The 27,116-nt window shown below is 47.7% G+C and overlaps 7 protein-coding genes across 7 annotated transcripts; 2 read left to right on the plus strand and 5 right to left on the minus strand.

Moving 5' to 3' along the window:
- Positions 1-2,354: 2,354 nt before the first annotated feature.
- On the minus strand, positions 2,355-3,850 carry BDQ94DRAFT_167851 (terpene synthase family protein; the record flags this gene model as incomplete). The annotated part of the gene is made up of 8 exons (XM_026770913.1): positions 2,355-2,424; positions 2,482-2,705; positions 2,765-2,798; positions 2,848-2,937; positions 2,986-3,142; positions 3,452-3,476; positions 3,521-3,644; positions 3,702-3,850. 8 exons carry the CDS (start codon positions 3,848-3,850, stop codon positions 2,355-2,357), a joined length of 873 nt encoding a protein of 290 aa, XP_026629253.1.
- Positions 3,851-4,753: 903 nt separating this feature from the next.
- BDQ94DRAFT_167852 (terpenoid cyclases/protein prenyltransferase alpha-alpha toroid) lies at positions 4,754-6,477 on the plus strand (the record flags this gene model as incomplete). Its single annotated transcript, XM_026770914.1, has 4 exons — positions 4,754-5,434; positions 5,499-5,613; positions 5,669-5,961; positions 6,022-6,477. 4 exons carry the CDS (start codon positions 4,754-4,756, stop codon positions 6,475-6,477), a joined length of 1,545 nt encoding a protein of 514 aa, XP_026629254.1.
- A 3,079-nt stretch (positions 6,478-9,556) lies between these two features.
- Positions 9,557-12,290, minus strand: BDQ94DRAFT_185391 (fungal specific transcription factor domain-containing protein; the record flags this gene model as incomplete). Its single annotated transcript, XM_026774867.1, has 5 exons — positions 9,557-9,622; positions 9,789-10,849; positions 10,930-11,715; positions 11,853-12,010; positions 12,253-12,290. 5 exons carry the CDS (start codon positions 12,288-12,290, stop codon positions 9,557-9,559), a joined length of 2,109 nt encoding a protein of 702 aa, XP_026629255.1.
- A 185-nt stretch (positions 12,291-12,475) lies between these two features.
- On the minus strand, positions 12,476-15,353 carry BDQ94DRAFT_185392 (Six-hairpin glycosidase-like protein; the record flags this gene model as incomplete). The annotated part of the gene is made up of 8 exons (XM_026774868.1): positions 12,476-12,857; positions 12,924-13,020; positions 13,094-13,171; positions 13,245-13,808; positions 13,925-14,462; positions 14,516-14,715; positions 14,782-15,093; positions 15,155-15,353. 8 exons carry the CDS (start codon positions 15,351-15,353, stop codon positions 12,476-12,478), a joined length of 2,370 nt encoding a protein of 789 aa, XP_026629256.1.
- Positions 15,354-18,470: 3,117 nt separating this feature from the next.
- On the minus strand, positions 18,471-20,347 carry BDQ94DRAFT_167855 (RGase D; the record flags this gene model as incomplete). Its single annotated transcript, XM_026770915.1, has 10 exons — positions 18,471-18,618; positions 18,678-18,769; positions 18,826-18,846; positions 18,912-19,025; positions 19,082-19,375; positions 19,442-19,767; positions 19,827-19,852; positions 19,906-20,011; positions 20,084-20,182; positions 20,242-20,347. 10 exons carry the CDS (start codon positions 20,345-20,347, stop codon positions 18,471-18,473), a joined length of 1,332 nt encoding a protein of 443 aa, XP_026629257.1.
- Positions 20,348-21,239: 892 nt separating this feature from the next.
- BDQ94DRAFT_157763 (glycoside hydrolase family 27 protein) lies at positions 21,240-22,718 on the plus strand (the record flags this gene model as incomplete). The annotated part of the gene is made up of 4 exons (XM_026768803.1): positions 21,240-21,314; positions 21,382-21,514; positions 21,569-22,160; positions 22,220-22,718. 4 exons carry the CDS (start codon positions 21,240-21,242, stop codon positions 22,716-22,718), a joined length of 1,299 nt encoding a protein of 432 aa, XP_026629258.1.
- Positions 22,719-24,886: 2,168 nt separating this feature from the next.
- Positions 24,887-26,443, minus strand: cp8 (putative carboxypeptidase Y; the record flags this gene model as incomplete). Its single annotated transcript, XM_026774869.1, has 4 exons — positions 24,887-24,958; positions 25,034-25,500; positions 25,556-25,916; positions 25,964-26,443. 4 exons carry the CDS (start codon positions 26,441-26,443, stop codon positions 24,887-24,889), a joined length of 1,380 nt encoding a protein of 459 aa, XP_026629259.1.
- Positions 26,444-27,116: the final 673 nt, after the last annotated feature.

Here is a 27,116-nt window from a genome sequence, read left to right on the forward strand (position 1 = left end):
TCTTATTCCCCGCTGTCAACGCAGATTCAGCTCAGCCAATCTCTCCCTAATCCGCGGATGATCGAGACCAATCGGAAATGAAGAGCATAGTCCCGTGTACTACTCGTCATCATGGTACCCGATCGTTTCGATTTGGCTCCCTAACCTATCGAGTCGTTCCACTGTCGATTCCGTACCGATGCACACACGCATTGGCTTTGGCGACTTGGCACAGCCCCCTTTCCTTCCCTTGGCGCTTCAAGATGATGGTCGCATTATCCTACTCGCAAAAGTCTGCAGTATATGCAATGTATTTTCTCTTGAATGTGCCTTCTTCCATGCAGCAGATTCGTACGTAACCGAGAACGAAACCTCTGATCAACACCGTATGAGCTTGTTTCCTATCTCAAATGATATGCCACCAGTTTCTCGGTCACTCCGCTTAAGGCTGAAGCCAAGAAAGACCACCAGCTGAGATGCGACTAGATGTTAGGGCGTGCATGCCTTGCATCTCTTTGACATATCGGATTCCTCAACCCTTCCACCCGCTCCTCGGACTTAACTGAACATTCACCTGGATCCATATCACGGTCTACAGGGGAAGTAGATCTTCATCCACTCATACGCTCTCCACAAGCAGACGTTTGCCACCTTGCCTGACCATTGCACAATGTACTAGTTGGCTAAAGTTAATATACCGCGGAACTTGCGATGATCAAGCCATCTGCGCCTACGCCCCCACTCTTTCAAAATGTTGAGGGATATAATTACCCTCAAACCTCAGCTAATCTGAAACCGCCACCAAATATCGTTTACTCCTTATCTAGCCATGTCGACAAGCTCCATAACCGCTCTAACCGCAGACTTAACTTGGCCGGTCTCTGTTCTCGGGCGAGATACAAACCAGCCTAGCTCACGCTCTTGGTCTTACGAAATATTCATCCTATCTGTACTCATGTTTTCAGCGTACGTATGCTCCTCGGCGTTCTGCTTTCTGGCGCCAACCCCAGTCCTTTGCTTAACCGGTATTTTGATAATCATCTTGATGTCACTTCTCTTTCGCTTCATTCTCAGAACGGACAAGGTCGAAAACATACCCCGTGATGCGATAATGGGGAGGCGACGTATTCAACACGGAAATGCTACCCATAGTACATGGAGCTTATGAGGGATTAGTTGGCTACTTAAGGGTTCCACAAATGTACCCCACGCTGTAAGCTGTACCGGACACTTCGCCATTTCGTCTAGCATGCTTAGATGACATTTTCAGCCCTAGAATCTCTTCGCGCAATGAAGGAGGAAGATACAGGGATTACCCACTATCCACACAAGTCTACAATCTCGTTCGCTGGTCTTTCATCCGAACTCCAGGAGCTGTCCTCGGGAACCACGAAGAGTTATGAGTCATGATCGAAGGATTCTATGTTTTTGTACTTTACTCCCTATAATATGCTCTGCATTCTCACTTGTTCGTGATAAATACTTCCAGAATGCACACTCCCCTTGACGTATGTCAACTGTACCAGAACATACTTCTACAACATTCTAATCACCTGAATGTATCGAAAGTTCAGTAATGTACCACACGTTTAATTCAAAGATACACCCAAGTAAAGCACTCCGGTGGGCAGCCTTAGCCCACGACGTGACTAAGATCCAGGAAACTCAGCTAGCAAGGGATGTTGCATCTGACCAATAAGCCTACACCACATACTGCGTCTGTCAGCTTAGACTATCTAGTTACTGGCAGGAAAGCTAAGCAGTAAATTCAATTCAGAAACCATACTCATGATAATGTCATCCCTTGTAGTTTGCTGTCAAATTAAGTTTATGTTCATATGTCCCTTCATGCAACCAAAGATTTTGCCGGGATAACGGAATTGTTCTGCGGTCGAAATTTCTTATTGTTGTCTGTGCATGCATGATTGATATACGATGAGTGACGGTACTGCATAACACATGCATATTATTCCACATCTGCCATTTTTCAGGCTGTTGATCAGCCTGCGCCACAAACCCCCCACTTCCGCAGAGGTTATCATCCCTTGCTTTTTGAAAGATGGGGGGTGTGCGTGGAATTCTTGTTGTGATCCAATCAGTCGGTGTGGAATAAGATCTTGAAGAGATGAACTGAAGCATTGATTGACGTTTCGGATGCTTCGGTGAACCTCAAAATAATGTCTTCTTACTGCAAATAAACTTTGTGTAGATTGCTGTCTAAGAATGTAAGGGTAGTCGCTGAGGTGATGATGCGAGATCATCCCTAAGAGCCTGACGCCTGACTTTCGTCCGTGAAACACCAAATGAAGAAGCTGCAAATACTCTGAACGAGTGGAATAAGATCGCAAATGGCATATAGAAAAGGAACACCCAGCCTACAGTTCGAAATATATGGTGTGGTTTTCATCCGCCTCACCAGCTCGGAAATAACGCTCTCCGGTGTAGCTAGAAAACAACATCAGTAAAGCGCAGGGCTTATCAATAAGTCTATTGTGAATTTACCTCCAATGGGTGAGCCCCATGACGATGTTTCTGCAGCCTTCGATGAAAATGTCTGCGACAGCGCGGCGTCTTCCCTTGGCAGTCTGCCGCATCTCATCAACCACTTCATCGAAGCCCCTTGCTGATTCTTGAGCGAACATGAAGGCAACTTTCATTGCCTGGCTGGCTCTCAGATCCTCGTTCAGCATAATTATTGGAACAAGGTTCTCGACTTGTCCAACTCTCTGTTACACAAATGTTAGCTATATGCAACATTCCAACACCTTGACAGGCACCTATTTACCACCTCCTTTCTCAGCGAAAACATGTCATTCTGTCTGTGGCAACTCAGTTAAAGTCCTGGATCCGACATCAGAGCGGACTTACATGTGGACAAGGTACGATGTATGTCTCCGGAGTAATTTCATATGCGTATCATCCATATCCCGCGCTGAGATATCAAAGTCATAGATAAAGCTATAACAATGTCAGCCACAGCTCGACAAAATGTTTGAGGAGACATACGGAATAGTTGCGATAACTGGATGGACGCCAGCTGTGCGGTCTCGTCGGCGCCAGTACTGCTGTACTGATGGAATGTCACCCTCTGAGTAGATCGAATCCACCCCATCAACACTCGACACATAATCTATCATCGCCGCTAACAGAACCTTGCGCGTCACTAAATTCAGACTGTCAGTATTAGAAGAAAGCAAACCATCGGGACGTAAGACATTCTTTTTGAGCACACCTGACGCACATGTTCTGCTATCTGGTCCCAGCAGCGTAGCGCATTTTGGAGTTCCTCGGAGAATTCAGATAAATCTGGATACTCTGCTTCATGGCAAAGAACATGTCTGAAATATTCGATACTAGTATGCTTGTACCTCTTGATAGTTTTTGAATCGTGGCTAAGGGAGCCGCAGTCGAATACTTGAGGGGTGTTTCAGCTCAGTATAACGCTAGTAAGTAGCAGATGGGGATTCCATACGATCATCCCATATGAAGTACTCGTACTGTTATCAGTAAACATTCAGAAGATCTTGGTTCACACACCTACCCAGGTAAACCACTTTGCCACCGTACAGAGTTGTTCAAAGGATGATTTTGCGCACATAACTGCGGCGAATGTCGTGAAATCCGCTTCCTGAAGCTTCCGACAAACTACTGGGTTTTTGGCAAAGCTGTCTGACAGTAAGACCGAGAAGTGTATTGCTAGGAATTTATCAAAATCGACGCACCGTTTGATCCACGGGTTAGTAGAATCATCCCGGGCCCTTGAATATTCTGGATGCAACTCTGGTGACCAGTCTGGGAACAAGGAGTAGAGATTAGGTAGACCAGCACACTGTCCTTTGAGTGAGTCACAGAGTTCTTGACGTTGCTCCATGGCGGATTGCATATTATGTTCGACTTGGCATCGATGACCGTCATTCGATATAACTGTAGTATCTATAATCACGAATATTATGCAGTATCACCAGTCTTATGTATTTATAGGTATCAAGGGCCAGCACAGCCACCTAGGTACTGCAAAAGCCACGGCTATATAGAGTTCCTAGTATATCAGTCAAGACCATATCGTGCTTTCAAATGCACTTAATACGCTAGCTGTACTAATCCAGCTGATGTGGCTGAGACATGCTTTAGATCTGCTTTCTGAAGTACATATCTAACAAACTCAAATCAGACGTGATGGCTTGATTTCTTCACACGTGTCTCGGTGCGGTTACACGGCGTAGATGCATCTACCCCTTGTTTCGGTGAGCCCGGTGTCCAGTCAATGCAGTCACCAGGCAGACCACTGTTAAAACAATCCTAGTGGCTTAGGGTTTTCATCATTTAGAAGCACCGCAGTTGAACTGGAATTGTGCGACTGTGAGCCCCTCATACCTTGCAGACCACACCAGAGCGGTCAGGAGTTTACAATAAATAGCTAGGGGACTACTTCGATCGTGACTGCTGTAAAAGAAAGATATATGGGCGCAAGGCTCTAAATCTCACATAAAGCATATTAGTCCAGGACATCAACATTCCGTGAAAGTTTGTTTATATAATTTCTTTTTTGATTTCATCTCTATTCTTTCAGGTTTCTATTGCTTACTGATAGCTTATCCCACAAGCTTTTGAAGCCAAATATGAGCTCCTCTATACTAGTTCAATGTGCCAAAGAGCTCATCGCAAAGGTGGCCTCTGAGTCAAAGTCACAATATGGATTTTCCTCTATGGCTCCATCGATCTATGACACTGCATGGCTGGCCATGGTCGAGAAAAGAACAGATCAAGGATACGAATGGCTCTTTCCAACCAGCTTCGATATCTCCTGCGCGAACAAACGAATGATGGTGGTTGGGATGCCCTCGAAAGCGTCGCCAGACGACACAGCGAGTATCCGGAAAATATCTGGATCCAAGACTGTGTTATCCATTCGTTGGCTGCCCTTCTCGCCCTATGTAGACATGTCCGGCGTTTTTCATCCCATCACCGAGAACCACTACCCGACGATATCTTGTTTCGACTCTTCCGTGCCAAGTCGTTTCTAGATGCTAAGCTGCAAAAGTGGCAACCAGATGATGGTATTCATTTCACGGTTGAACTGATTGTTCCGGTCCTACTCCATCTTCTGCATGAAGAGGGTGTAGACTTTCAGTTTCCTGCAAAGGACGACTTATTGAGCAAGTATACCGCAGCGACTAGCGTTGACCTTCGCTGGCTATATCAGGGCCCCTGCAGCATCCCTCTGTTTTCGCTGGAAGGGTTCGCGAGACAGCTTGAGTGGGACAAGCTGGAATGTCTCGTTACTTCTTCGGGTATAACGGCTTCTCCGGCCTCTGCGGCGGCGTACCTAATATTCTCTCCTAACTGGAGCGATGAGTGCGAGGCATATCTTCGTCACATTGTGTCGCACGGTCAAGGGAAGGGAAATGGTGGGGTAGGCGGGGTATATCCTTTGGAGGTGTTTGAGCCCTGCTGGGTAAGTTGCATTCAAGGATGCGAGGAAGGGCTACTAGGGTTACCGCTAACACTTCATCCTATAGGTTTTGTCAACCCTGCTGGACAGCGGCTTCACGGTCGAAAACTTAGGAGCACAGAACGTGGGTGACCTGGTCGAATTGATTCATGGGTCTATTTCAGACGGCGTGACCGGTGCTAGTAAGTATAATTCAGGCCAAATTTCTGCCGCAGTGGATAGATAGTAATCCTCCAGCCCATACCTTCTTCCCCGACGCGGACGATACAGCACGGGCATTGATGGTTCTCAATAACAACGGCTATGAAGTTAGCCGTGCAAATTTAATTAAGAAGTTTGAGTGCGATGATGGCTTCGAGACTTTCGATGACCGAATGCCCCAACGGGTGACAAGCGTAAGCGTCAACGGAAACGTACTAAGCTGCCTCCTTTCCTCGTCCAATCCCAGTGCCTTCACCCCACAGATAGAGAATATTGCCAAGTTCATGTGCACAAAATGGAGCAAAGAGAAGACCCTCCACGATCACTGGGTACGTGCGCTGAAATGAGCTCCACATCTATCTACCACAGCACTAACCGCTGTACTTTAGAACTTATCCGAATATTACGGTATCATGCACATTGCTCAATCACTCGTCCCGGTCAGAGTCCTCTGGGACCAGGGATGTATTCCAGGTCTAGCAGAAGATATCGTTGAAAAGCATATATCGACATGTCTGCGAGAGGTAGTGGACCGTGTCCTTCGTGGACAGAATGATGATGGCTCCTGGGGCAACATGCACGGCGTTGAGGAGACAGCATACGTGATCATCGCGCTTGCACAGCTAGCGTCGCACGTTGCCATCGTCAGTGATTACAGCAAAGCCGACCTGGCTATTGCTAGGGGAAAGCAATTCTTGTTAGAGACCTGGACGATGGGCCAGAAGCCGGACAGGATATGGACGGGCAAGGTTCTGCATGGCATATCATATGTGCATGATGCGCATGTCCTTGCTGCTTTGAAGATTAATCGGGCGAATCTGGCTGGAAAGCGAGGTTTCTTCTGAGTGGTGTCCTCAAAACTGTGCACGATTAGGAATACGTACTCTGGCGAGCAGATCACGTTATTTCTGGTTGGCATCAAAAATGACTATGAATATTGGTCCCAGTAGTTACTAAGATCTGAAGAAAGCTACCTGCTCAAGATGAATTAAGCATCCAACATCAGTGAAACCTGCGAGGACCAGAAAGTGCATGATTATGCAAACCTCTACCGCAATTGGGAGTGTGCACACGTAAGTCTAAACCATCACTAGAAGCGATTATTTCCAAGCTTTAAAACTGGCTTTAAGAAATCTTTTACCCTGATTATTGATCTGATAGAAGATATGAGTCCTTTCCTTCATCCGACCTGGCTTGGTCGTTAGCCACTCTACTACTTGGTAGTTAGTCTAGATAGAAGATTATATCATCTAGGTTTAGCTTTTCTAGCTTGAGATTTAATCTTCATTATTTCAGATATAGTAATAGAAATATAGAAGTAGTTACGGAAGATACCAGGGTTATTCAAGATGTAATCTATGTAGCCAGTAATTGACTGTTACTTTCACTTCAATCACACCAGGCAGATATATAACTATCCATAAAATTTTCATTATTCTGGGAAGGTAGTTATTTAAGTCCCATGAACACGGGTTCAGTCCTATTGCTACTGCAGTGTTGTACTTATTCAAGGCATGCACGTAGTATTGCAGTTCGTCTTTGTCTTCCACGAATCTGATATAATCTACACGGTACCGAATGATGCTGACAAGATAGAACAAATCAAATATATCTGTCTATATATTCCATACCAAGGTCCTGCTTATACAGCAATGTCTTATTTCTGCAAGTCATACTCAGCCCATTCCCCCAAGATGTTCCGCACGCCATAACACAGCCGTAAATCCCGACATTCAACCTCTTCATTCACCCATCGAAGACGCGACAGGTCGCCCACCATTTCTACCGTTTTGTCCAAAGGCCCAGAATCCAGATCACGTAAAATGTCCCGCGCAACCTCCACATCCTCTTCCACATCCTTCAAGGACGATACCCCCAGGACAGTAGAGACAGAGACGGAGTATCTATCGGAAGCCCGCACTGCTTTCGCCAACGAAAACCGCAACGCCAACCCCGCCAACCCGAACCCCTGACACTCCAACCAACCCGACGCGATGCTCACAGCGCTCCTCAAACCCTCAGGCGCAGGATGCCAATCCCCCAGTCTCCCACAAGGCACCTTTCCCGCACGCAACAAACCGGAGGCAAGCGGACTCGAATTACAAACCACCGACACCCCAGCCTCACGAAGAGCCGGAATGCCATACCGCTCCAGCTTAGTGTTCTGCACTGTCAACTGAGCCCAGGTCTGCACGACGTCCAATGGCTGGCCATATACGTGTCGCACTGCATGCGCGGCAGAGACTAGCGTCTCGAGTGGATAGCCGGAGATGCCCACGTACTTGATATAGCCCTGTCGGCGGAGGTCGAAGAGCACGCCGACAGCTTCGACGGCTTCGTGCTCCGAGACGAATTCCACGTCGTGGCAGAAGACTACGTCTAGGTAGGTGGTGTGTAGGCGCTCGAGGGAGTTGTGGACTGATTGGCGGACCCAGGTGGGGGAATAGTCGAAGGCGCTGGTCGAGAGGCGCCCGACTTTGGTCATGAGAATGTAGTCGCTGCGTGCGTAGCGGGTTGTTATCTGGGGGTCGGAGAGGGCGGTACCGAGGAGGTGCTCGGAGGGGTGGTAGTAGGGGGAGGTGTCGATAGCAAGGATGCCTTCGTCGAAGGCGCGACGGACGATTGTTGCAACGGGGAGGGTTTGTGGATTGGGGTGGGATTGGTCGCTGAAGCCTGAGCCGCCGAGGATTATTGGAGGGAGGGTTAGGGTTGGATGGAGAGGAATTGACTCGGACATCGTTGGGAAGTGGAGAGAGGTCACAACGATAGTCTATAGCAGCAGAAGGAAAGGAACAGGAGAACGAAAAAGAGGTATAGTAATGTATGTGCGCTCCTTTGATCTATGAGGAATATTTTTTATGATTTAGATGTTTTTATCGCAATCTTATTAGCACCAGGGCAATTTGCCGATCAATCAGACTTAATACCCGATTTAGCCGATTTCCGTCTTGATACTGGACAGAAGGACTGCCAGCAAAGACCCGGTTGACCCACCCAAGCACAGAACAATAAACCATCTAATAATTCCATCAAGAGTTCGAGATGACTATCTTCTCATGGTAATGGCAAAAGTCAGATATGGATCGCCTGGCATTAAACGCTGTAGCGTTCGGGAGCGTTCTGTCACGGTGAACTGGTTGCCCTAGGTGTGCTTGATCAGGGGAATCTTTCGGACGGGCAAAATAATTATAATAGCGATAAGAATAACAGTTTAAGACTTAGAGAGGAAGAAGAGGAGGAAGAAGAAGAAGAAGAAGGGACTATAGTAATTTCAGTTGCTCAACATTTCGCCTCCTTTTAGCTCCCTACTCTGCGGGCCTGTACGGGTGAGAGTAGTGGTGCCCTCGGTGGTATGTAGAATCCTCGGCATCACCCACATCGCTATCGAAGGGCCGAAAGCACTCATTTTATCCTTTAACCGATATCTCGATCTTACAAGCTAGCTCCGTGATGCTAGTGGTAGTCCCTCCACCGCTGGCTCGAGGCACTGGTGGCAGACGCCCTTCCGACAACTGCTTGCACGGGACCATACAAATCAATATGAACATGTACCCGGAATGTATCCATAGTAGCACATAATCCAGTTCGTGTAACGTAATGAAAGCGAGTTGCAAGGCTGAAGTGAAATCCCGGTGAACGCCTAAAACACCCTAACGCGCCTCAACAAGGAACATACCAATGTAGAAACGCTAGACCAGACGGGGAAATCCCCTCCTGGCCGGATAATATGCTAACAATCCACATCCGAGGTCAATAGGCGAAGTGAGCAGGCGCTTGTGCATGCCTAGAAATACAGCTTGACCTGGCGTGCTCGAGCACGTTTCAACCATCCCGCAACATGGGAGATATCGCCCTAGACGGTTCTCGCCATATAACAAACCTTGGTTTTTATTAGTGACACAGTATCTTGTACCATGCGTCGATCTACAGACACAGCCCCGGGTCCCCTAATGTCCAGCGGTACATAGACAATATATCCTGCCGCAAGGCCTAAGCTCGGTATTCACCTCCCCTTGGGCACGAGAGTGCAACAGCACCGATCGGAAAGCCTTTCGGAAAGCTTTCTTTAACATGAGTTAGTTTCAGACATGGATTCCAAGGCACACGTTGCCTGGGAAGGTAAGGGGAGGTAAAGTGGAAACCGGGGTATGCGAACCTGAAAGTCCGTGCTCAAGGTCACGATGGAAGCTTCATGCGCGCGGATGATTACTTCACAGGCTTCCTCCACCGACGGGTTCGGCCCAACGAGAGGCATTCGCTCAGCAAACAAAAGAAGCACGAGACTGCCGTGGAAAAGATAAATCCCCACCAGATAGGGCATGAACGACAGTTCGGGATCGATCGAGAGGACATAGGAGATTTGCTGGGCTGCAGCGATTGAATGAGAGGCGCACTCAGAGAATTGTGCGGAGGTGATCCAGTCCCCATGGTTTTCCAGCATACTGGTGGCATCCCATTCCCCATACAGCATTACAAAGAGAACCTTGATAATATATGAGGCGTATGCCATTGTCACCTCGGCACGTGGAGTCGTCGAGGAAGGTCGCGAGGCGTTTGCAGTCTGACCTACCTCGCGAAGCCATTCTGAAACACTCTGATGGCAATTGGTAAGTGCGATATCGATGGCGCTTACCACGGCATGCTCGTCGAATTTCAGTCGCGGATGGTGGCGCCACAGACGAAGCTCGATAATATCCCCCAAAATAGACATCAAGGGGAGGAAGTACTCAAAGAGCCCAGTTCCCGAAATGACAGTTGGCGGGCCGTAGGTCCTCGAGGGCAGGGTGTCACCTGTAAAGGCATGCAGCCTCTGCCAGCAAGATTCTGGTAGGGGCGTAAGCACTTTACATTCGGCGTCGAGGAGATAAACGGCACGATTGTGAGATACGGCCAAGTGCCGATCCAAGGCATAGACCAACCAGAAAGCCCGCCGTTGTTCTTCTTGTTCTTCGATGATCTGAAGTGATCCCCGTTCCGGCTGGCCAGTCCGCAAGGGGTCCTGGTGAAACCCAAGATGCTTGATCAAGCGAAGTGCTTTGTTCCACCACTTCAAGCAGTCTGACTTGTATTCGCCACCGGAAATAACGATAGTCAGGATGACGAACGTGAGGACATCGTCTACCGTAGGGGTAGGGCCAGTCCCGAAAGTCCTGCGAGCGCGGTCTGGGTCTCCAGCATCAAGGGCGGAGACACAGTCGTTTTCCAACTGCCAGCCCCCTAACTCCAATTATTGGCCGCTTGCCTACTGGATACTTTCATCACCCGGGGTTGATGGGAGGGTGCAGATATACACTTACCGTTTACGCGACGCCAATTATCCGGGTCCAGGCGCTGCAGTAAGGACATCACCAGGCAGTAAAGGTGATCAACGATTCGTGCCCGCGATCCTGGAATATAGTACAGTCTCCCATTTGCCGTGTGTGCTGCACACCAAAGCATTGTTGCCAGAAGCGCTGGAGAGGTCGGCCGCGGCTTGATCGGATCCAAGACCGCGGATCTTCGAAGCACGGGGGAGAGAACGTAGGGGCTATGGGAGGATCCGGCGGACTCACCGGGTTCGGTAAAGAAGATTTCGAGCAGACTGCAAGCGTCTTCTGGGCTCAAGACACTCTTCAGATGAGGAAGGAGGGGCTCGAGACATGGAAAGCGGCAGCCCGCGGGCAACGACGTGCTTGACGCCGACGTTGCGCTAGCATCCGGGGGAGTTAGCGCCAGCGTGGGAAATCGAGGGATTGGGGACAGCGCAGTCGCCCCCGACTCAGGCTGCGATAAGTCGAATGACCGGGGAATGTTGACCTGATATGTTGCGAAAGTGGCCTCGACATTATTCATGTTCACTGGCTCGTGTGACTCTGGTAGCTCGCGGCCCATCGCAAGAAAGCCCGAAACCGCTGGTACGCCATCTATCGAGGCCTCGTCGCGGGCTGGTCCAAAGGAGGTTGGATGAATCCCTCCGGAAGATGGAGTACTCGGTACATCTAGATCGCAATGGGCTTCGGCCGGTAGCGGACTCTTGTGGTTGACGGCCGCTTTGCGGCCTCGTTTCTTGAACTTGCGTTTGTATTGACAGGGACGACCTAGAGCTATAGTGAACCGACCATGTCAGCAAGGACGGACCAACCCTTCCGGTGGCAGAAAGGGAGTGGGAATTCTCAGCGTACTTCTACAGCGATCACTGACGAGCATCACTATCAGTTAGGTACAAGTCATGAAATTCAACAGGTCAACGAGTTGATGATTCGTTCATACCAAGGCAAATCCCCATTGCAGCGCGTGCGGGAGGAGTTGCACAGGTCGCACGCGCGGCCAACCCTTCTCTGGCTCATAACAGACCCAGGAGGACGCAAGATAAATGCGAAGAGAAGAGAGACTGACAGTCTTTGAGTGAGATTACATGATAAGAAGAAGAAGAAGGGGAGAAGAAGATGGAGGAACTACTTAGAGTGCACTGTCATGCGAGTTCTGTGCTCGGCGATGGTTTCTGGCCTGCATCCTTCACCCCCGCTTTTCCCCTTCCTTTACGGAGATGATTGGCGACCATCGGGCTAATGCACAACGAGGACGCGCCCCGATGCCCCCCCACACTTCTTTGCCAATTTCAGTGCAGATTGTCATTGTACTTGTGCTCGGAACGAGGCATGGCGCCACTACAGTGCATCTTTCCCCCGCGCCCCCCCCTTGATTGAGTGCCATTCTCGATTTGCTTATTCCATGGCAACGCATACAGGAATCATGCGACAGCTATCTAGTTCAACAAGTCCATGGCACTTTGCGGTTATTCAATGTCCCTTCTTATTCCTCACTCTTATCCTTCATGACTGGGTTCTTCTGCAGAAGAAACCCCTAATCCATGCCGTACACCACATCCTGACGGCGATTGGCAGGTTCAACGACTAGATTATCTACTACACTACCCCCTGTAAGATTCCCTGATACTGTCGTCTGGGACGGCGCCAACAATTTGAAATACCCTGTCCAGTCACTGGGCCACGCTGGCAAGAGACGGATTTGGGTGTTATTCCTGGCAAAAGTCTGCATCAACATCTCCTGCAGCCCGATTGCAGCGCTGCCATAGTGATTGATGTCGGGGCTCCAGTCATAATTGGGGCCCTTGAAAGTGGGAAAGCGGTACGTGGTGCTGTCCGATAGTCGGGAGATGGTGTTCGCCTTGGCCAGCTCGGTCAACCCCATCCGCGCCCACCAGATCTGATCCTGACGCCAGCCACTATACCACGAGGTCAGTAAGGAATGAAATAACTCTTGACCGATGCTAGACCGGGGCGGATCATACTAGGTGCCATGATAGCCAGCGGATTGACTGTCATTGAAGTACGCATGCATAGCATAACTGAGATTGGTCGGCTGACCAAGGCCGTACTCGCTCCAAGCTGCAAGGAAAGAGGGCGACTGAAGTCAGTACACGCTACGTCCAGGTTCCTTCTTTGAGGGCTCAATACTCACGAAAGACGGGGTACATGGCTGTAGGCTCGCTGTTGACTGTAGTTGAATAATTCACGGCCGGAGATATACAAATAAGCTCTGTGAACAAGCCAGGTCAGCAAGGTGTGTTGGGGGTGCGTGTATAGCAAGCACTGCAGGAAGCCGGGCCTACCAGAAGCCCCAGGACAAGGGTGCAGCGGTGTAGCAGGGATGCGCGACAAATAACCCTCGTAATACGATCGATTGCCTTTGACATAGTTGGGATTCGTGAGGAGAATGTCCATCACCGTCCGCCGCAATCCCGAGGTGGTGGAAGAAGGGTTTAGAGCGAGTTTGTAGGTCTCGGCGCCGGACGCTGGGTAAAGAATCAAGGAGCCGTTACTCTCCAGCCCGTTACGCATCTGATAGAACTCGTCGAACCAGGCCAGTTGATACTCGACGAATGGCATATATTCGTCGATATTGAGGCCCCCATAAGTTTGAGACAGTACCGCAATATCTGCGAACTCGTTGGCGGTATCTGATAGCCAACTCAGATAGTCGCCAAACACGATACCAGGCGGATATAAAGCTGTCCGTGGCCCGTCACCATCAAAATACTTGGCATTGTACTCATACGTGTTGGGAAGGCCGGTGTTATCGATCTGTTCAGAGGTGAGCGCGACGTCCAGGCCGAAGTACAATTGCCCCAGGCGACGGCTGTTGGGGGTAATGTTCTTGTAGAAGTCAAGCCCGTCTAAATGGATGTACTTCAGTTAGTAACCAATACAACCGTCCGTCGTCCCACATAGGGAGGCAAGTCCGAAGGGCAAGGAAAGAGCGCTGAGGGGAGGGGGGGGGGCAGCAACTGACGGCGCAAGATATCAAAGTCGCCACTCTTGAGAAGAGGCCAGAGGAGAAGACGCTGGTTTTGAGCAGTATAGGTGCCCCCAGACCATTTACGATAGTCGGGCGACCAGGGAGCACCGTCTGACACAAGGACCGGATCAAAGGTGAACAAACCGCCATTGAAACGAGTGGGGAATTGCCCACCGGCGTTACACCCCAGCATGAACCGGAAGTATTGGTAATTTTTCCCGACTTGGAATCCCTCATCGTTCGGACCAGCATCTGGGTTAATAATGATGTGCGACCGATCCCAGAACGATCGCCACCAGGCCACCGTAGTCTGCCGGTTGGCGTTGGGCATCGAGGCTGCCGACTGCATCAAGGCAGCAGACCATTTATCAACCTCAGTGGTCTGGTTTTGGCCAATAGCTACATAAAGCTGGTATGAAGTTGACGCACGGGGTGAAACCAGATGATAGGCTGTGTAGTTTGTAGACTGGTACTTCAATTGCTCGGTTATGCTTCCTGGACGCAGTTGTGGAGATGTCATGTAGGCTCCGAACTGGAATTTGGTCAGGGCACGACTGCATTCACCAGGCCTGTACACACACTCACAGTATTGTTGGTCATCGGGTTATAGAAGGACCAAGGATCCGCACGAGACAGATTCTGCTCGGGAATCTGCCATGCGAACAAGGGGTTGTCGGTGTTGTGATGATAACTCAATACCCCGCCTGAGACAAATGAGATGTTATCGGGATATTGTGTTGGCAGAGGGATAGCGGGAGTATATATAACTCCCCACGATGTTTGCCCTACGGCGTCATGTTAGCGGCACGCCACTCCTGGAGTGAAGCTGAGAGAGGTAGGGTGGCTATTACTTTGCTCTCCTTCTACCATCTGCCAGCCAGTAGTCCTCCAATTCTCGTACGACGCTGTCAGATTGACAGGGCTGCCAGCAGTAACATTCACATGTATCCCCGAGGTCTCGACGTCTACCCATATGTGGATGACCGTGTTATTATCACCCGTGAAACTAATATACCCTTCGTTTAGATGAAGTCTCTGTTCAAACTGAGTCGCATTGACTGCGAAAGGATTCGGTTGCATCCTCAGTCGCACACGACCGAGCTTTAAGAGAGAATTATTCTCATCGAACGCTCCGCTATGCGCTAGATAGAACAATAGATCACCTGTCGACGGTCAACGCGTGGTCCCCAAGTTTCCTAAGTCGGATTTCCGTGGTGGGCATACCGGATTCTGCCCAGACGTTCAAGCCCACGCTTCCACCACCCAAGGGCATTGAGTCTGCAGAGTTGGAGCTCTGAGTGTCCCAGATAGTATCATACTGGGTTGGAAGAACGATACCGAGACAAACATGAAGCTGGATTAACAGGGACAAGCCAATCCAGCCAGCATGAATGGCAAATTTTGGAAGGCACCACATAATCATGTAGCTGCAGTACCCTGTTTTTTGGTTGATAGACTAAACATTTAGAAACAGCGAGTGTCTTTAGATGCTAATTGGAACTATATATACACGGAGTATCTGAGCTAGCACTTGGAACATGGGACCTAACCTGCCATCGTTAGTGAGTAGGTGCTGGCTTGTACGGCGGTGGATCGTGACCATTGGGCAAAATAGAAATTGGCAATGCACTAGCAATATAGATTGATAATATAGTCGTCAAGATGGACGGTTCAAAGCTTCAAAGGAATCAGGGAAGGAACGTCATTTAGCCTCATTTCTAAATATTATTCATAATGAAATGACGATAGCCCACATAAAAGCGGGTATCTTCACCTGCTATATTCTTCTTGTTGAAGTTCGAACTTTCCAGGGATCCTAGATCCGTTTGATGCATCACTACTGCTTCGAAAACCCCGCTACTCACCTTGTACGGTTTGAGTGCATTGTTTAGCCTAGGTTTAGCAAGATTTCATTCTGAATATCCGGCAGGTCAAAGCGGGAGGTACGGTTGGTGGGATTTCCAAAGGGCAGTTTATCAGCGCTAATTAAGGCCTTTTGCATGTGAGCAAGCGCCTGCAGCTACTCTGCATGCCACAGAGTTGGTCATGCAGGGATGTATTAGCCACACGGAATGTGCCTATTTGCTTTAAAGGTACTGATGTAGCCATATTGCCCCAGCAAGCACACATACTATTCCATGGCATCTTATTTAAGACTCCCTTAAGGATATACTTTTGCCTAGTCCTAGCAATATCATCCGCCATGAGGAGAAAGGGAAGGGTGGATACGGCAGATTTTAGGACTTGCTTAGGGAGAATCACCGGCTATTTCTATTCAGCCCTTTCTCGGGAAATTTCGGGCCAACTGCCTTATGGTGGCGTAAGCACGAAGTCTGAATTTGAAGACGCAGTGGGCAATCACAAACTGAAATGAACAATTCCCTTAGGATTATTCGTGTTACGGCATCAGGGAATTATTGAAGATCCAAGATTTCGATAACCAGTGTATGTTTAATCATACAAATTCGTTATCATTTTGCCATCGTATGACCGTTCAGTAGTAACAGTCCTGCCCCACTTACTGTGCAGCCCGAATATGCACTAATAGTACATGACAATTGCGGACCAGCGACGGTCCGATGGAAGGAATGATATTCCGTAAATGGCATAGAAAGAGTACAATCTCGTCAGTACAACTCACCGAGTCTTAGAAATCTCAATCATCCTGGACTGACTGACGCGTATTGGAGCTGTTCGTCCGCCCCATTGGCCGCAGATACTGAGAATTACTCAGTACAGTTCCATATCTTCTCTGTGCATAGATAGAAGTTGCAAAGCTTTGTCACTATTATAGCTGAAGATACCCGGGTGTTATCATGATGTAGAGGCTGGGCTGACAGACAATGCATATTTTTCTTCCTCCTACTGGTACCCTATTTGAGAATAAATGTAGAGGATTATCTAAATTTTTGTTCCTCGATTTGACTAAAAGCTGAACAAGATGGAGAAATTGTGCCCATGTATGATGTTTACTGGGCCCATGGCCTGATATGGCTTGGCAGGAACACCGTAAACACCGGTTTTTGGGGCTGGAAGATCCTGGAAAGAGGAACTGAATTTTGGTAAATAGGCTAATAGTAGCTAACTATACAGAGTACTAGTTAACTAGTTAGTTAGTCTCCCTGTATACTTTAGTCAGCCCGCCGTTTTTATAAATACTACGAACAGGGTTAAAGATCGTCGCTATGGTTCCACCGGCCGCGCCATATATCTACAGTGCCGCTAAGCGTGGCATTGCTGAAACCACGGATCAGTAGCAGACCACTACTTCCGTTCGATCCGAGCTATCCTGGAAATTCGTTCACAACCAGTTATGCGATCACTGCGCCGTTGCAGTTAATCTGTAATGGGTGGTCAATTTGGTCACCGTGCTCATATACGGGTTCCCTGCTGCTGTGAATCCACTATTATTGCCACCAAGGGCCCCATAGGCTCTGCTAATCAGCCAGAAAGAAATCCTATTGATAAGCCCAGGCGCGCCACTACACGAGGGGGTATCCCTTTAGTCTACTGCATAGCTGGTATCAATCTTCCCAGCTGCACCGAGCTTGCCATATCATGTATGGGCCCGGGAGTAACCCCGGACTGCCCAAGCTACTTAGTATACTTACTCCGAAAGGCCAAACCGTGTGCACCGCTTGTAGCGTCAAAGCTCGAAGCAAGATGATTAAATTGTAGGTAGCTGGGGATTTAAGTTTACTGGGGCTGCGGGAAAGAGAGCCGCGAACTGAAAATCTGATCTGGCTCACACCCGAGCCTGCGCAAGGATCTCGTCGCTGCTGGATTGAACAGACATTTACTCCTAATGCGCATGAATTATGTGGTCCGTAACTGGTTAGGCTATTCATCTCCCCGCGTCCAACATAAACATGGATACATGAACAAGATCCGTAATGACTGTTCCTCCTAGAACTTACACCACCGCTCGGTTGAGCTGCATCCCTACGACCGAAATATCCACATAGACCTTCTGACTGGGCTATATTACTTGCACCGGCCCTACTTGGTACTCTGTTATCTCGGCTGATTACTAACTTCGTTTTCGGGCAACCAGGATGAGGATTGTTACAGGAAATGTTCGAACGGCGTGCCACAAGCAAACTTCTGGGGAGAGTAACATGATTCCCTGTGTTCATTTATCTCTTTTCCGAGAATACTTGCTTATTTACTTTGTATTTTACTTGAATGATTGGATACCATCATTAATGAATGGTGCAGGATCCAGAAACACACATGAGACAGGAGCACCAAATTAAGTGTTATCATATGACTTGAACAACCAAATCTAGCATAGTCAAAGAGTGAAAACAGCTTTGTAAAAAGAGAAGGCTGGGGTTATCTAACGAGCGTGAGCTATCTAAACGCACCCGATATAAAGGCAATATAAGTGAGACAGAAATGATAGTGGTTCTAGCCTGATTTATCGCAATGCGGAAAGACAACTGCTTTGAGCCCCTATCATTTGTCAGAGCCCTACCAAGTAGACCAAAAAGAAAACCATCTTTGCTACTCCGACTAGGCGGAGAGATAAGCCCCGGCTTTACATATTCGCCATAAGTGTGCTGTAAGCTGAGGCACCTGGGAAAAAGCTGGTAGGAATTGTCGGGATCGGAATAGAGGTCGTAGTATCCATGGATGTCGAAATCAGGCCGGGCATCGTCGTCTTCGGACTGTACGCGGTGACAGGCCTACGCAGGGTATTAGCACAGGTGATAAGGGGGCATCATGGCTGTGGTAGGCTGCATACACCGAGGTAATCGTGGTCGTAAAAGAATATGAGGCAAGGGTGCCATTTTGCTCTCGCAAACATTCGCCTTCGCCGTAAGCACTGGAGCATTCCTAAAAGAACATAAGTTCCAGCTTTGAAATCAGGACCGGAACCAGATTTTCATTACCTGTTTGACGTAATCTCCAGTCTGGGTGTGTATCAAGCGGGTTAGTTTTCGGGCATCATAAACATCAATTGCAATATGAAACTTACATCACTCCACAATTCAACGGCTGTTAGGGTAATATTCGTGCATGGATTCGCGTCCGGGCAAAGAATCCTGATGGGGCTTCGCTGAATGCCATTCGAACTGGTACCCTTCCAATTCTAGACTCGGTGTTAGATTCTGGGCGTTGCTGTGACTGGGAGGAGACGATACACACTTCAAAAACGATATTCTCGTACTTGATACCGTCACCATCGCTCTCATCACCCCAGTATGTATCCAAATCTAGCATGTAGGCGTTGCTATATCCAATGAAGTTCTTGAAAGAACAGTTTGTAACTGTGCCATTACCCCCATTGGACTTGATCATGTACATCTGAGTGGAGTTGTAAGTGTAGATGTTCTCGTATTCAATGTTAGAGATATTCGTGTCCGTTCCAAGTGATCCCATCGCGCAGCCGCCACTGTGGTTGCAAAAGACGTTTTCTACCCGGACGTTGGCCGATGGACTCTGCATTGTTCATCAGCAAGCTTTAGAATAGGCCTCTTGGCTCTAGGGTTGTGCAAAATAGACTACCTTCACAGTCACACATTCGTCGCCGTTAGTGACCTCAACGTCATGGATCCAGTAATTGGCTCCGGAGATATCGATTCCGTCGAGCCCTCCCATACTGGCGCCACGAATGACCATGTTGTACACCTCGCCGTTGTATGACTCAACTAAGTTGAGGAAGTAGGCCGGTGAATCCACCAAGATCAAGTCATGCACACTGAAATCAGTCACGTTGTTAAGTCGAAGAATCCGTGGCCCGTATTCGTCTTGCTCATGGAATAGATAACCGTAGCCCTGAATTGCTCCAGCAGAGTTATTACTGAAAATTTCGATATCATTGGTGTGTTCGACTAGATTGTATCTCAGCCTAATTCTCACATCATTGTCGGCTGTCTCGCATGTAACTCACTGAATATCATATTTCCTCCATCGGTGCTGCGGTTTGTTAGTGTTCACAAAGTGGCAGATTCATATAAGCGCATTCCTACACATTCTTGTCTCGATAAATAATGCCATCTAGTTGCAAAGCCCAACCAGAACCATAAACTAGTGACACCCACGACGAAAGGAGATAGTCCCCTTCCGGAATATAAACTGAATCACTAACATTAGTGTTTTCCTGTTGCTCTGCTTTTAAACCGCCATAAAGATACTAGTAGAACTTACCTAGTCCACCTGTTTGGCAGTCTTGGAAGGCTTCCTTGAGTGGCGGTCCGATATCAATGGTCGAATTTGCGGATGCCCTGTAGTCAAGTACGTTGCATACTACACAATGTCACGTCGAGTTAGCTTCTTGCGACGCATTTGCGCAACATAAATTATACCTTTCTCTGCGGCTTTCGCAGACGCACTCGTACGTGGCCCCACGGTCCCTGAGACCTGCGCCGCCGCAATGGCGGGCAGAAGTGCAATCAGAGAAGTAACAAGCATTATACTAATGAAGAACCGGGTTTTAAACTGCCGATGTGGAAGGAAAGATTTGAACCATAATGAAGGGCTTGTTTCCCTCTAGCATTCTTTCTTATATAAATACTACCTTCAGTAAATTGAGGGGATCTTCAGCCGCGTCACTAGAAGAGTCGATCCTTCAGGGGTGATGAAAATTCCCAACGTCCCGAATGTTCTGCTATCATCATTTCATGCCACATGCCACCACATGTTGTGGATGTGAAGCGTGTGTATTATCATTGGTTCAAGCACCAACAATTTTTTAGCCTAATTTGGGAAATTTAGAGAGCGACGATAAATTCCCGAGAAGAAGCTTAGCGAGACCCTAGATCGAGCCCAAAGGGAGACATGATTTTGAGCGCTCCACTTGCAAAATCTGTGTACACAGTCTACGAGAACGAGACCTCGCCAATTTTTTCTTTCGGTAGAAGCATGCCCTGACGCTAATGACGACGCAGGCGATCCATTGCCTATTAGCGCCTCCAGCGGGCCGCTTTTTGACCCGCTCTCGGGAAGTTAGACTGGAACCATCCTCCACAATTGGCTGGTTCGGCTCATACCATCATTGACCATGAGATTCCACCCAGGTATATACCCATTGAAGCGTATACAGGTTTTCTTTCTTGTCACTGGAAGCGACAGAAAGGGATCGTCTCCTGGGTAATTCAAAATCAACCGATCTGCTGTCTCAATGCTTCCTGCGGTGGGGGAGGTCTGGACACGCTCCGTTCCCTTTCCAGACGGAAAAGTATGTTGTCAACGCCAGTATATATGCAGTTTCAAGTCCCACCATGAACGTAGAACCTAGTATAAGCTATTCTCCTGCATATAAACTTATTCAATGTTGTCACAAGCTTGCAGACTTACAAGTAGTATGTTTTGTGTGTGGTTGCTGGTTGCCTTCTCGCTCTCATGGCCGTCCCTTGCCCTGAACAGCGGCGACTATATGGTATGAAATGTTCAACCACTCCTATTCGGAACAATAATAATAAGCTGACTGTGGGGCTACCTATCAGGGAAAGCTTCCTGCTATGGGCTGGAACCCCTGGAACACCTATGGTTGCAATATTAGCGAGGAGATACTGCTCAGCACAGCCGAGCAACTAATCAATCTCGGCCTTCTAAAAGCAGGCTATAATTACGTTAACAGTATTTACCCTTCCCGTATGCTCACTAAAATACGCAGTTTCTAACAAGCCACAGTCGACGATTGTTGGTCTGTCAAAAGTGGCCGGGACAATGTCACCCAACAAATAATCCCTGATCCAGCCAACTTTCCTAATGGAATCAGTGAAGTAGCCAGTACTCTCCATAGTCAGGGATTGAAGTTAGGCATCTACAGCAGTGCAGGAACCACTACCTGTGCTGGGTATCCAGCTAGTCTAGGGTATGAGGACATCGACGCCGCCACCTTCGCATCATGGGGGGTTGACTATCTGAAGTATGACAATTGCGGTGTTCCTTCGAACTGGACTGATCAGTACAATTCTTGTACCGACCGCTGGACAGACATGCAAAATGATACCTGTATTGGCCTCACGAACCCAGCGCCTCCAGGATATGATTGGTCCAAGTCATTGACAGCAGTACGATACGGTCGGATGAAGGATGCGCTACAAAGGCAGAACCACTCCATCCTCTATGCTTTGTGCCCCTGGGGTTTTGCCGAGGTCCAAACCTGGGCAACAGGAGTCGGGGCATCCTTTCGTATGAGCAAGGATATAAAAGCGAGCTGGGACTATGTGCTGCTTATTCTCAACGAGAACTCATTTCTCATGAACTATAATGATTTCGGGTAAGCGGAAGGCCCTATGACCCAACCCGGGAGTTGAGTGTCAGCTAATCCGTTCGCAGCATTCATTCAGACGCTGATATGCTAGAGGTCGGAAATAACGGTCTTACTTTCCCTGAGCAGCGTTCGCACTTCGCACTTTGGGCACTGATGAAGTCACCACTCATTATTGGTTCGAAATTGTCCAACCTAAGCGCTGACCAATTGTCATTGCTTACGAACCCCTACTTATTGGCATTCAACCAGGACCCTGTTTACGGGAAGTCAGCTGCTCCTTTCAAATGGGGCACTAATCCAGACTGGAGTTATAATGCTAGCTTTCCGGCTGAATACTGGGCGGGAGAAAGCCAGCAAGGAATGTTTGTTGCTCTCCTTAACACGGCCAGTACCGCCAAGAATAAGACAGCTCTCTTTTCAGAGATTCCGGGTCTTCAACAGCACAGGTATGGAATTATTGATGTTTGGACAGGACACTATTTGGGCTGCTTCCTGCATGACTATACAACGTCAGTAGAGCCTCATGATATAGCGGTTCTAATTTTCACGAATTGCCAGAAATAAGAAAGGGGTCAGCGTACAGTGGAAGGGATCAATAAGCCGAATTTATTTGCCTCCTATGTTACTATTTTCCACTACCTGACTTTCTTTCTGGCCAAACCTTCTTTATATCTCATGTCTATAGCCTGCTTTACTCGCTCCTGCGTTTTAAAGACTACAGGATGTAGAACATTTGCTTTGCTCACCTTACCAGACTATCTGCAAACTCAAATCAAGAGCGTGATTACAACTCAATCTCTGGTAAGTGGTCAGTAACAAGCAAAATGGAAAAATAAATCCAAGAAACAAAAACATACAACAGAAGGGATTCGCTGGTGGTCACCCACCCAACTACTAACCTCCCGGCGTGTGGCTTAAGTACGGCTGAGCGGACGGGAAGCCCTGTTTTCCACACCCTGTGGTCGTATGTATCAATTCTGTCTTGTGTCTAAATCATATAGGCTCTATGCAATGACCTGGAGGTAAACAAGCAAGGTGGATGATCGCTGAATTGTGGTGTTATGGGGGATACAGATCCCTAAAGCTTAGATAGATTAGAGAATACAGTCTATAAGATTTCTCTAGCTGAGTAACTGGATGTAAATCTTCTCTATTAGTTAAGTAAAAACTATAATATTTAATTAATTAAATTTTCTTTTAAATAGATCCGCGGCTAGAATAGCTAAAGTACAGCACTTAATAAAAACAATATTTATTTCAGCTGGTTTATGGATGTTGATGTCCGGCAGCTCTGATTATTTAAATAAAAATATACTTACTTACTTAGATAGAGCTAGTCTATTTTATATAAAATTATTAATATATTATAATATTTTATAAATAGAATAGGATTGTATAGAGAGTAGTAGACTATAAAAAGAAGATTAAATAAAATCTAAATAATATTATTTATTTTAGCTGTCTGCTTCAGAGGTTTTTATATATTAAGTATTTACTTTAAAATACTTCAGTTATATCAGAGAACAAGTGTTAGGGGCGTTGTAAGAGACGTGATAAGTTTAATTATATGTGCGAGCACTAGCTACCGTCCTGTTTTGAACTGATTACTGGTTTTTCCTAGTATCGGAGGGGCCAGTAAGATGTATTATAGAAGTGAATTATATAATCTCATCTAGTTTATATAATTTATAACCACATGTTATTTCTATGATCTGCTGGATTATAATAAGCTAGTTAATTTATTTTAATATTAATTTTTTTTCCAGAGTAGAGTGGTTATACCTGACTGTTATATCTTAACCTAACCTTAACTGTAACCTGACGGTTAGGTTAAGATATAAGAATTCTCTTAACCGTATGGTTAAGGATAGGTTACAGTTAAGAGATTAGTTTAACTGATCTGAATCTCGGATCTTGACGGGCCTCAGTCCCGGGCTATCCTGTAATAATCACCTAACCATGGGCTTGACCCTACTAATTACCAAATGCAGCCTCGTAATCGCCCCGGACGCCGCGCACGTCCGTGAGCCTGGCTGCCGCTGCAATGACACCTACCCCTCACTACGGCCAGGGATTTGGCTTGGACCCCCAAAATAACCCTCTTTACTGTTACCTAAAACTTGTCGACGGCGAATGGTCCCTCGTCCGGGCAACATGTGCTAGATTTCTGGCCAGCCTTGCAGCTAGATCCAGACACATAACAACCAGTAACAGCTTGCAATCTTAAATAACAATGAACCCACCTGACGCCATGTGTGGCCAGAAAACAAAAGTCCGATCTTGAGAACGTATCTAAGTACGTAAACCTCTCAGTACCTGATCCACATACTACGAGCGGCCCATGGCAAATTAGAATGGATCGTGCCTAATCCAAGCCTGATCAGCCCCAGCGCACGGCGCTTGGCATGGATGATTGTCTTCCTCGGACAAAAAACCAAACTGGGTACACTGAAATAGGCATAGCATGCAGGGAAGATCGGGCACTCAAGCGTAACAAAACGAAAAGAGAAGGGAAGGAAAGGAAATGGGGGGAGCGGGCGTGTGATGGACCGAGGCAGCAGGGGCATGGACAAAAGTCCAAGCTACGAAGGGCTGATGAGAGCAGATGGACCCTAGTCCAAAACTGGTATTGTTTGCCCGAGCACCCTTGTTTGACCTAGGCAGCGGGCCCATTTCATAAAAGGTACGGAGTAGGTCAGTTTGAAATCTTTGAGTCCCGCAACTGTTCCTTGTTAAACAAAGGATGCCCCAGTAATCCAGCGAATCATCATGTCAAGCGCTACATCCGGCCGATCTTGGGGCAACTACCATAGTACCAACACTACTCGTTAGCCAACTGGGTCATTAAACCCCTCTCTCCTAATTTTACTTTGACTTACCAGGTGTCCAGCGTTGTCCACAGTCACAAAGGCAAAGCGTGGCGTTTCGTCCGTCCCTTCACCGACCGAAACCTGAATTTCCTTCGCAACCCCCACAGGTTCCTGGCTCCCAGAGTTGATCGAGACCCACGGAAGTAAGGGCTTTGCTGTAAATTCTGTCTGGCCTTTCCAAGAAAGCGAGTTCGCCCAACGTAGGTTGCCAGCCGTATTACAGGCGAGATCAAGGTTGCCTTGATACGCTAAGAAGTCAACATTATTTGCGAGTAAGAAAGCGGTCTGCTTCGAGCTCGACACCATGCCGTCCGCTGATTGAGCAAATGCATCAATAACAGAAGTAGCGACGAATTTGTATTCGGTAACCTGTTGTGGTGGCGACAGGGCCTCCCAAACAGATGGCGAATTCAAATATCTCTCAATTAGAGCCGCTTCGATATAGCACATTTCGTCGATCTCACAAGGTGCAGTGACTGTCGTCATCCTTAGCAATAATTTGGCCATGAGCCTCTGATGATAACAACTCACTATCAAATCTGTTACGGCCATCAGCGCCGGCCTCGTTATCATACCACCCTACAACACCATCGTAACAGACGGACTGGGCCGCATGACATATCGCGGGGTCTGAGTGTTGAATGCATATGTCATATAGATCCATACAGTGCGGCATATTCGCCGCCATAATATCACACCTAGTTTCATTGAAGATAGGAGATGGGACTCCTGGGTTAGTAGTACACAGTGTTTCCCAATACCCGAACGTTGCATCCTTGGGTGACATGAATCCGTTACCCACCAAGCACGATTTCAGCGGTATCCTGGGGCTATCTTTATACAGTTCATTTTGTTCCAAGATTTGGGTCGCCAGATAAGGAATGTACCGGCCCTACACAGTGTATCACAAGGTAATTGCAAGAACCGATGCATGTCCACCGCGGCTTCACGTGAGTCATGAGGCAGCTCATAGCCCTCATCGATATAGGAAAACCCGACATCGACTGGCTGGTCAACAAAAAGAAGTGATGAATTCTTGGTCCAGGCCCAGGGGTTGTGATCTGTTCCATTCCCAAACTCATTAATCCGGCAAGGGCCAACTTCTTCGAAAAGTCCAATCATACTCGAATCTCCTGGGCCCCCAGTCATCCATAGCGTTAGGGGATCATGGAAGGGGTCATTCTGGCTTTCAAAATACCAAAAGAAAAGATGCTTCGGGCCAATGTCGAGCCAACCAGTGAATTGGGGTGAACGAGCATCACAGATCGAGTCATTCTGCTCCTGGATGCGAATTGAATATGCCGGTAAGTGTGGGCTGCGAAACACCGTAAAGGGATCAGCCCCCTCTGGCCCTAACACGGTCTGCGTAGCGGCATATACTTGGCTGCCGAACAGGGCAGTCGACAAAAGGGTGATCATTGAGCAGGGTGGGTTATAGGATATTGAATTCAAACTGGCAGTAGCAACAGCACCGGAGGGGTTGGTTCAGTCAGCTTTGCGGGGTCAGTTTGATTCAATGGATGAAGCTATCATCGTGTAAGCATTGATTAGTTGGTGAAGTCTAGCCAAAGAGAAAAAATAGAGAGAGAGAAGAGCGAGAAACGGAATAAACACGGAGCAATGTAGTTTCATTCAAATGTGATGTTGCTTGGTCGTTTTCACCGATCGTGAAATTCTCCTTCTCTGGGGCCTTTGCATTCTTCCTGATGAAATTATAAAACCGACTGACCAAAATTATTGTAGAGTTTTGGAGCTCGAGATTCTCTCAAAACATACGGCAGATTAGATGACCCTGATATGACGGAACTGTGAACCTAGGGAACGTGCTCAATCGGTGTTTGCATTCTAGAAGGGGTGGTGGACGTTATGGGTCACGGGGTACACTATGCTACTGTGGCAGAAATGGGCTGGGCAAACAGCTGATTAATACACCGAGTTTAACTAACTAACTATGCGGTATACGGGCGGGCCTTTCTCGGTCTCAAGCATTGATACCGGCATCATTCATTCAATGTTATCCGAGGCTAACAAGAGCATCGTACATTTCACTGATCTAATAGGTTTGTCATATAGCGCCGTAACTCGGAAAGAT

This window comes from Aspergillus welwitschiae, assembly GCF_003344945.1.
Source record: "Aspergillus welwitschiae strain CBS 139.54b unplaced genomic scaffold BDQ94scaffold_7, whole genome shotgun sequence".
Lineage (NCBI taxonomy): Eukaryota > Fungi > Ascomycota > Eurotiomycetes > Eurotiales > Aspergillaceae > Aspergillus > Aspergillus welwitschiae.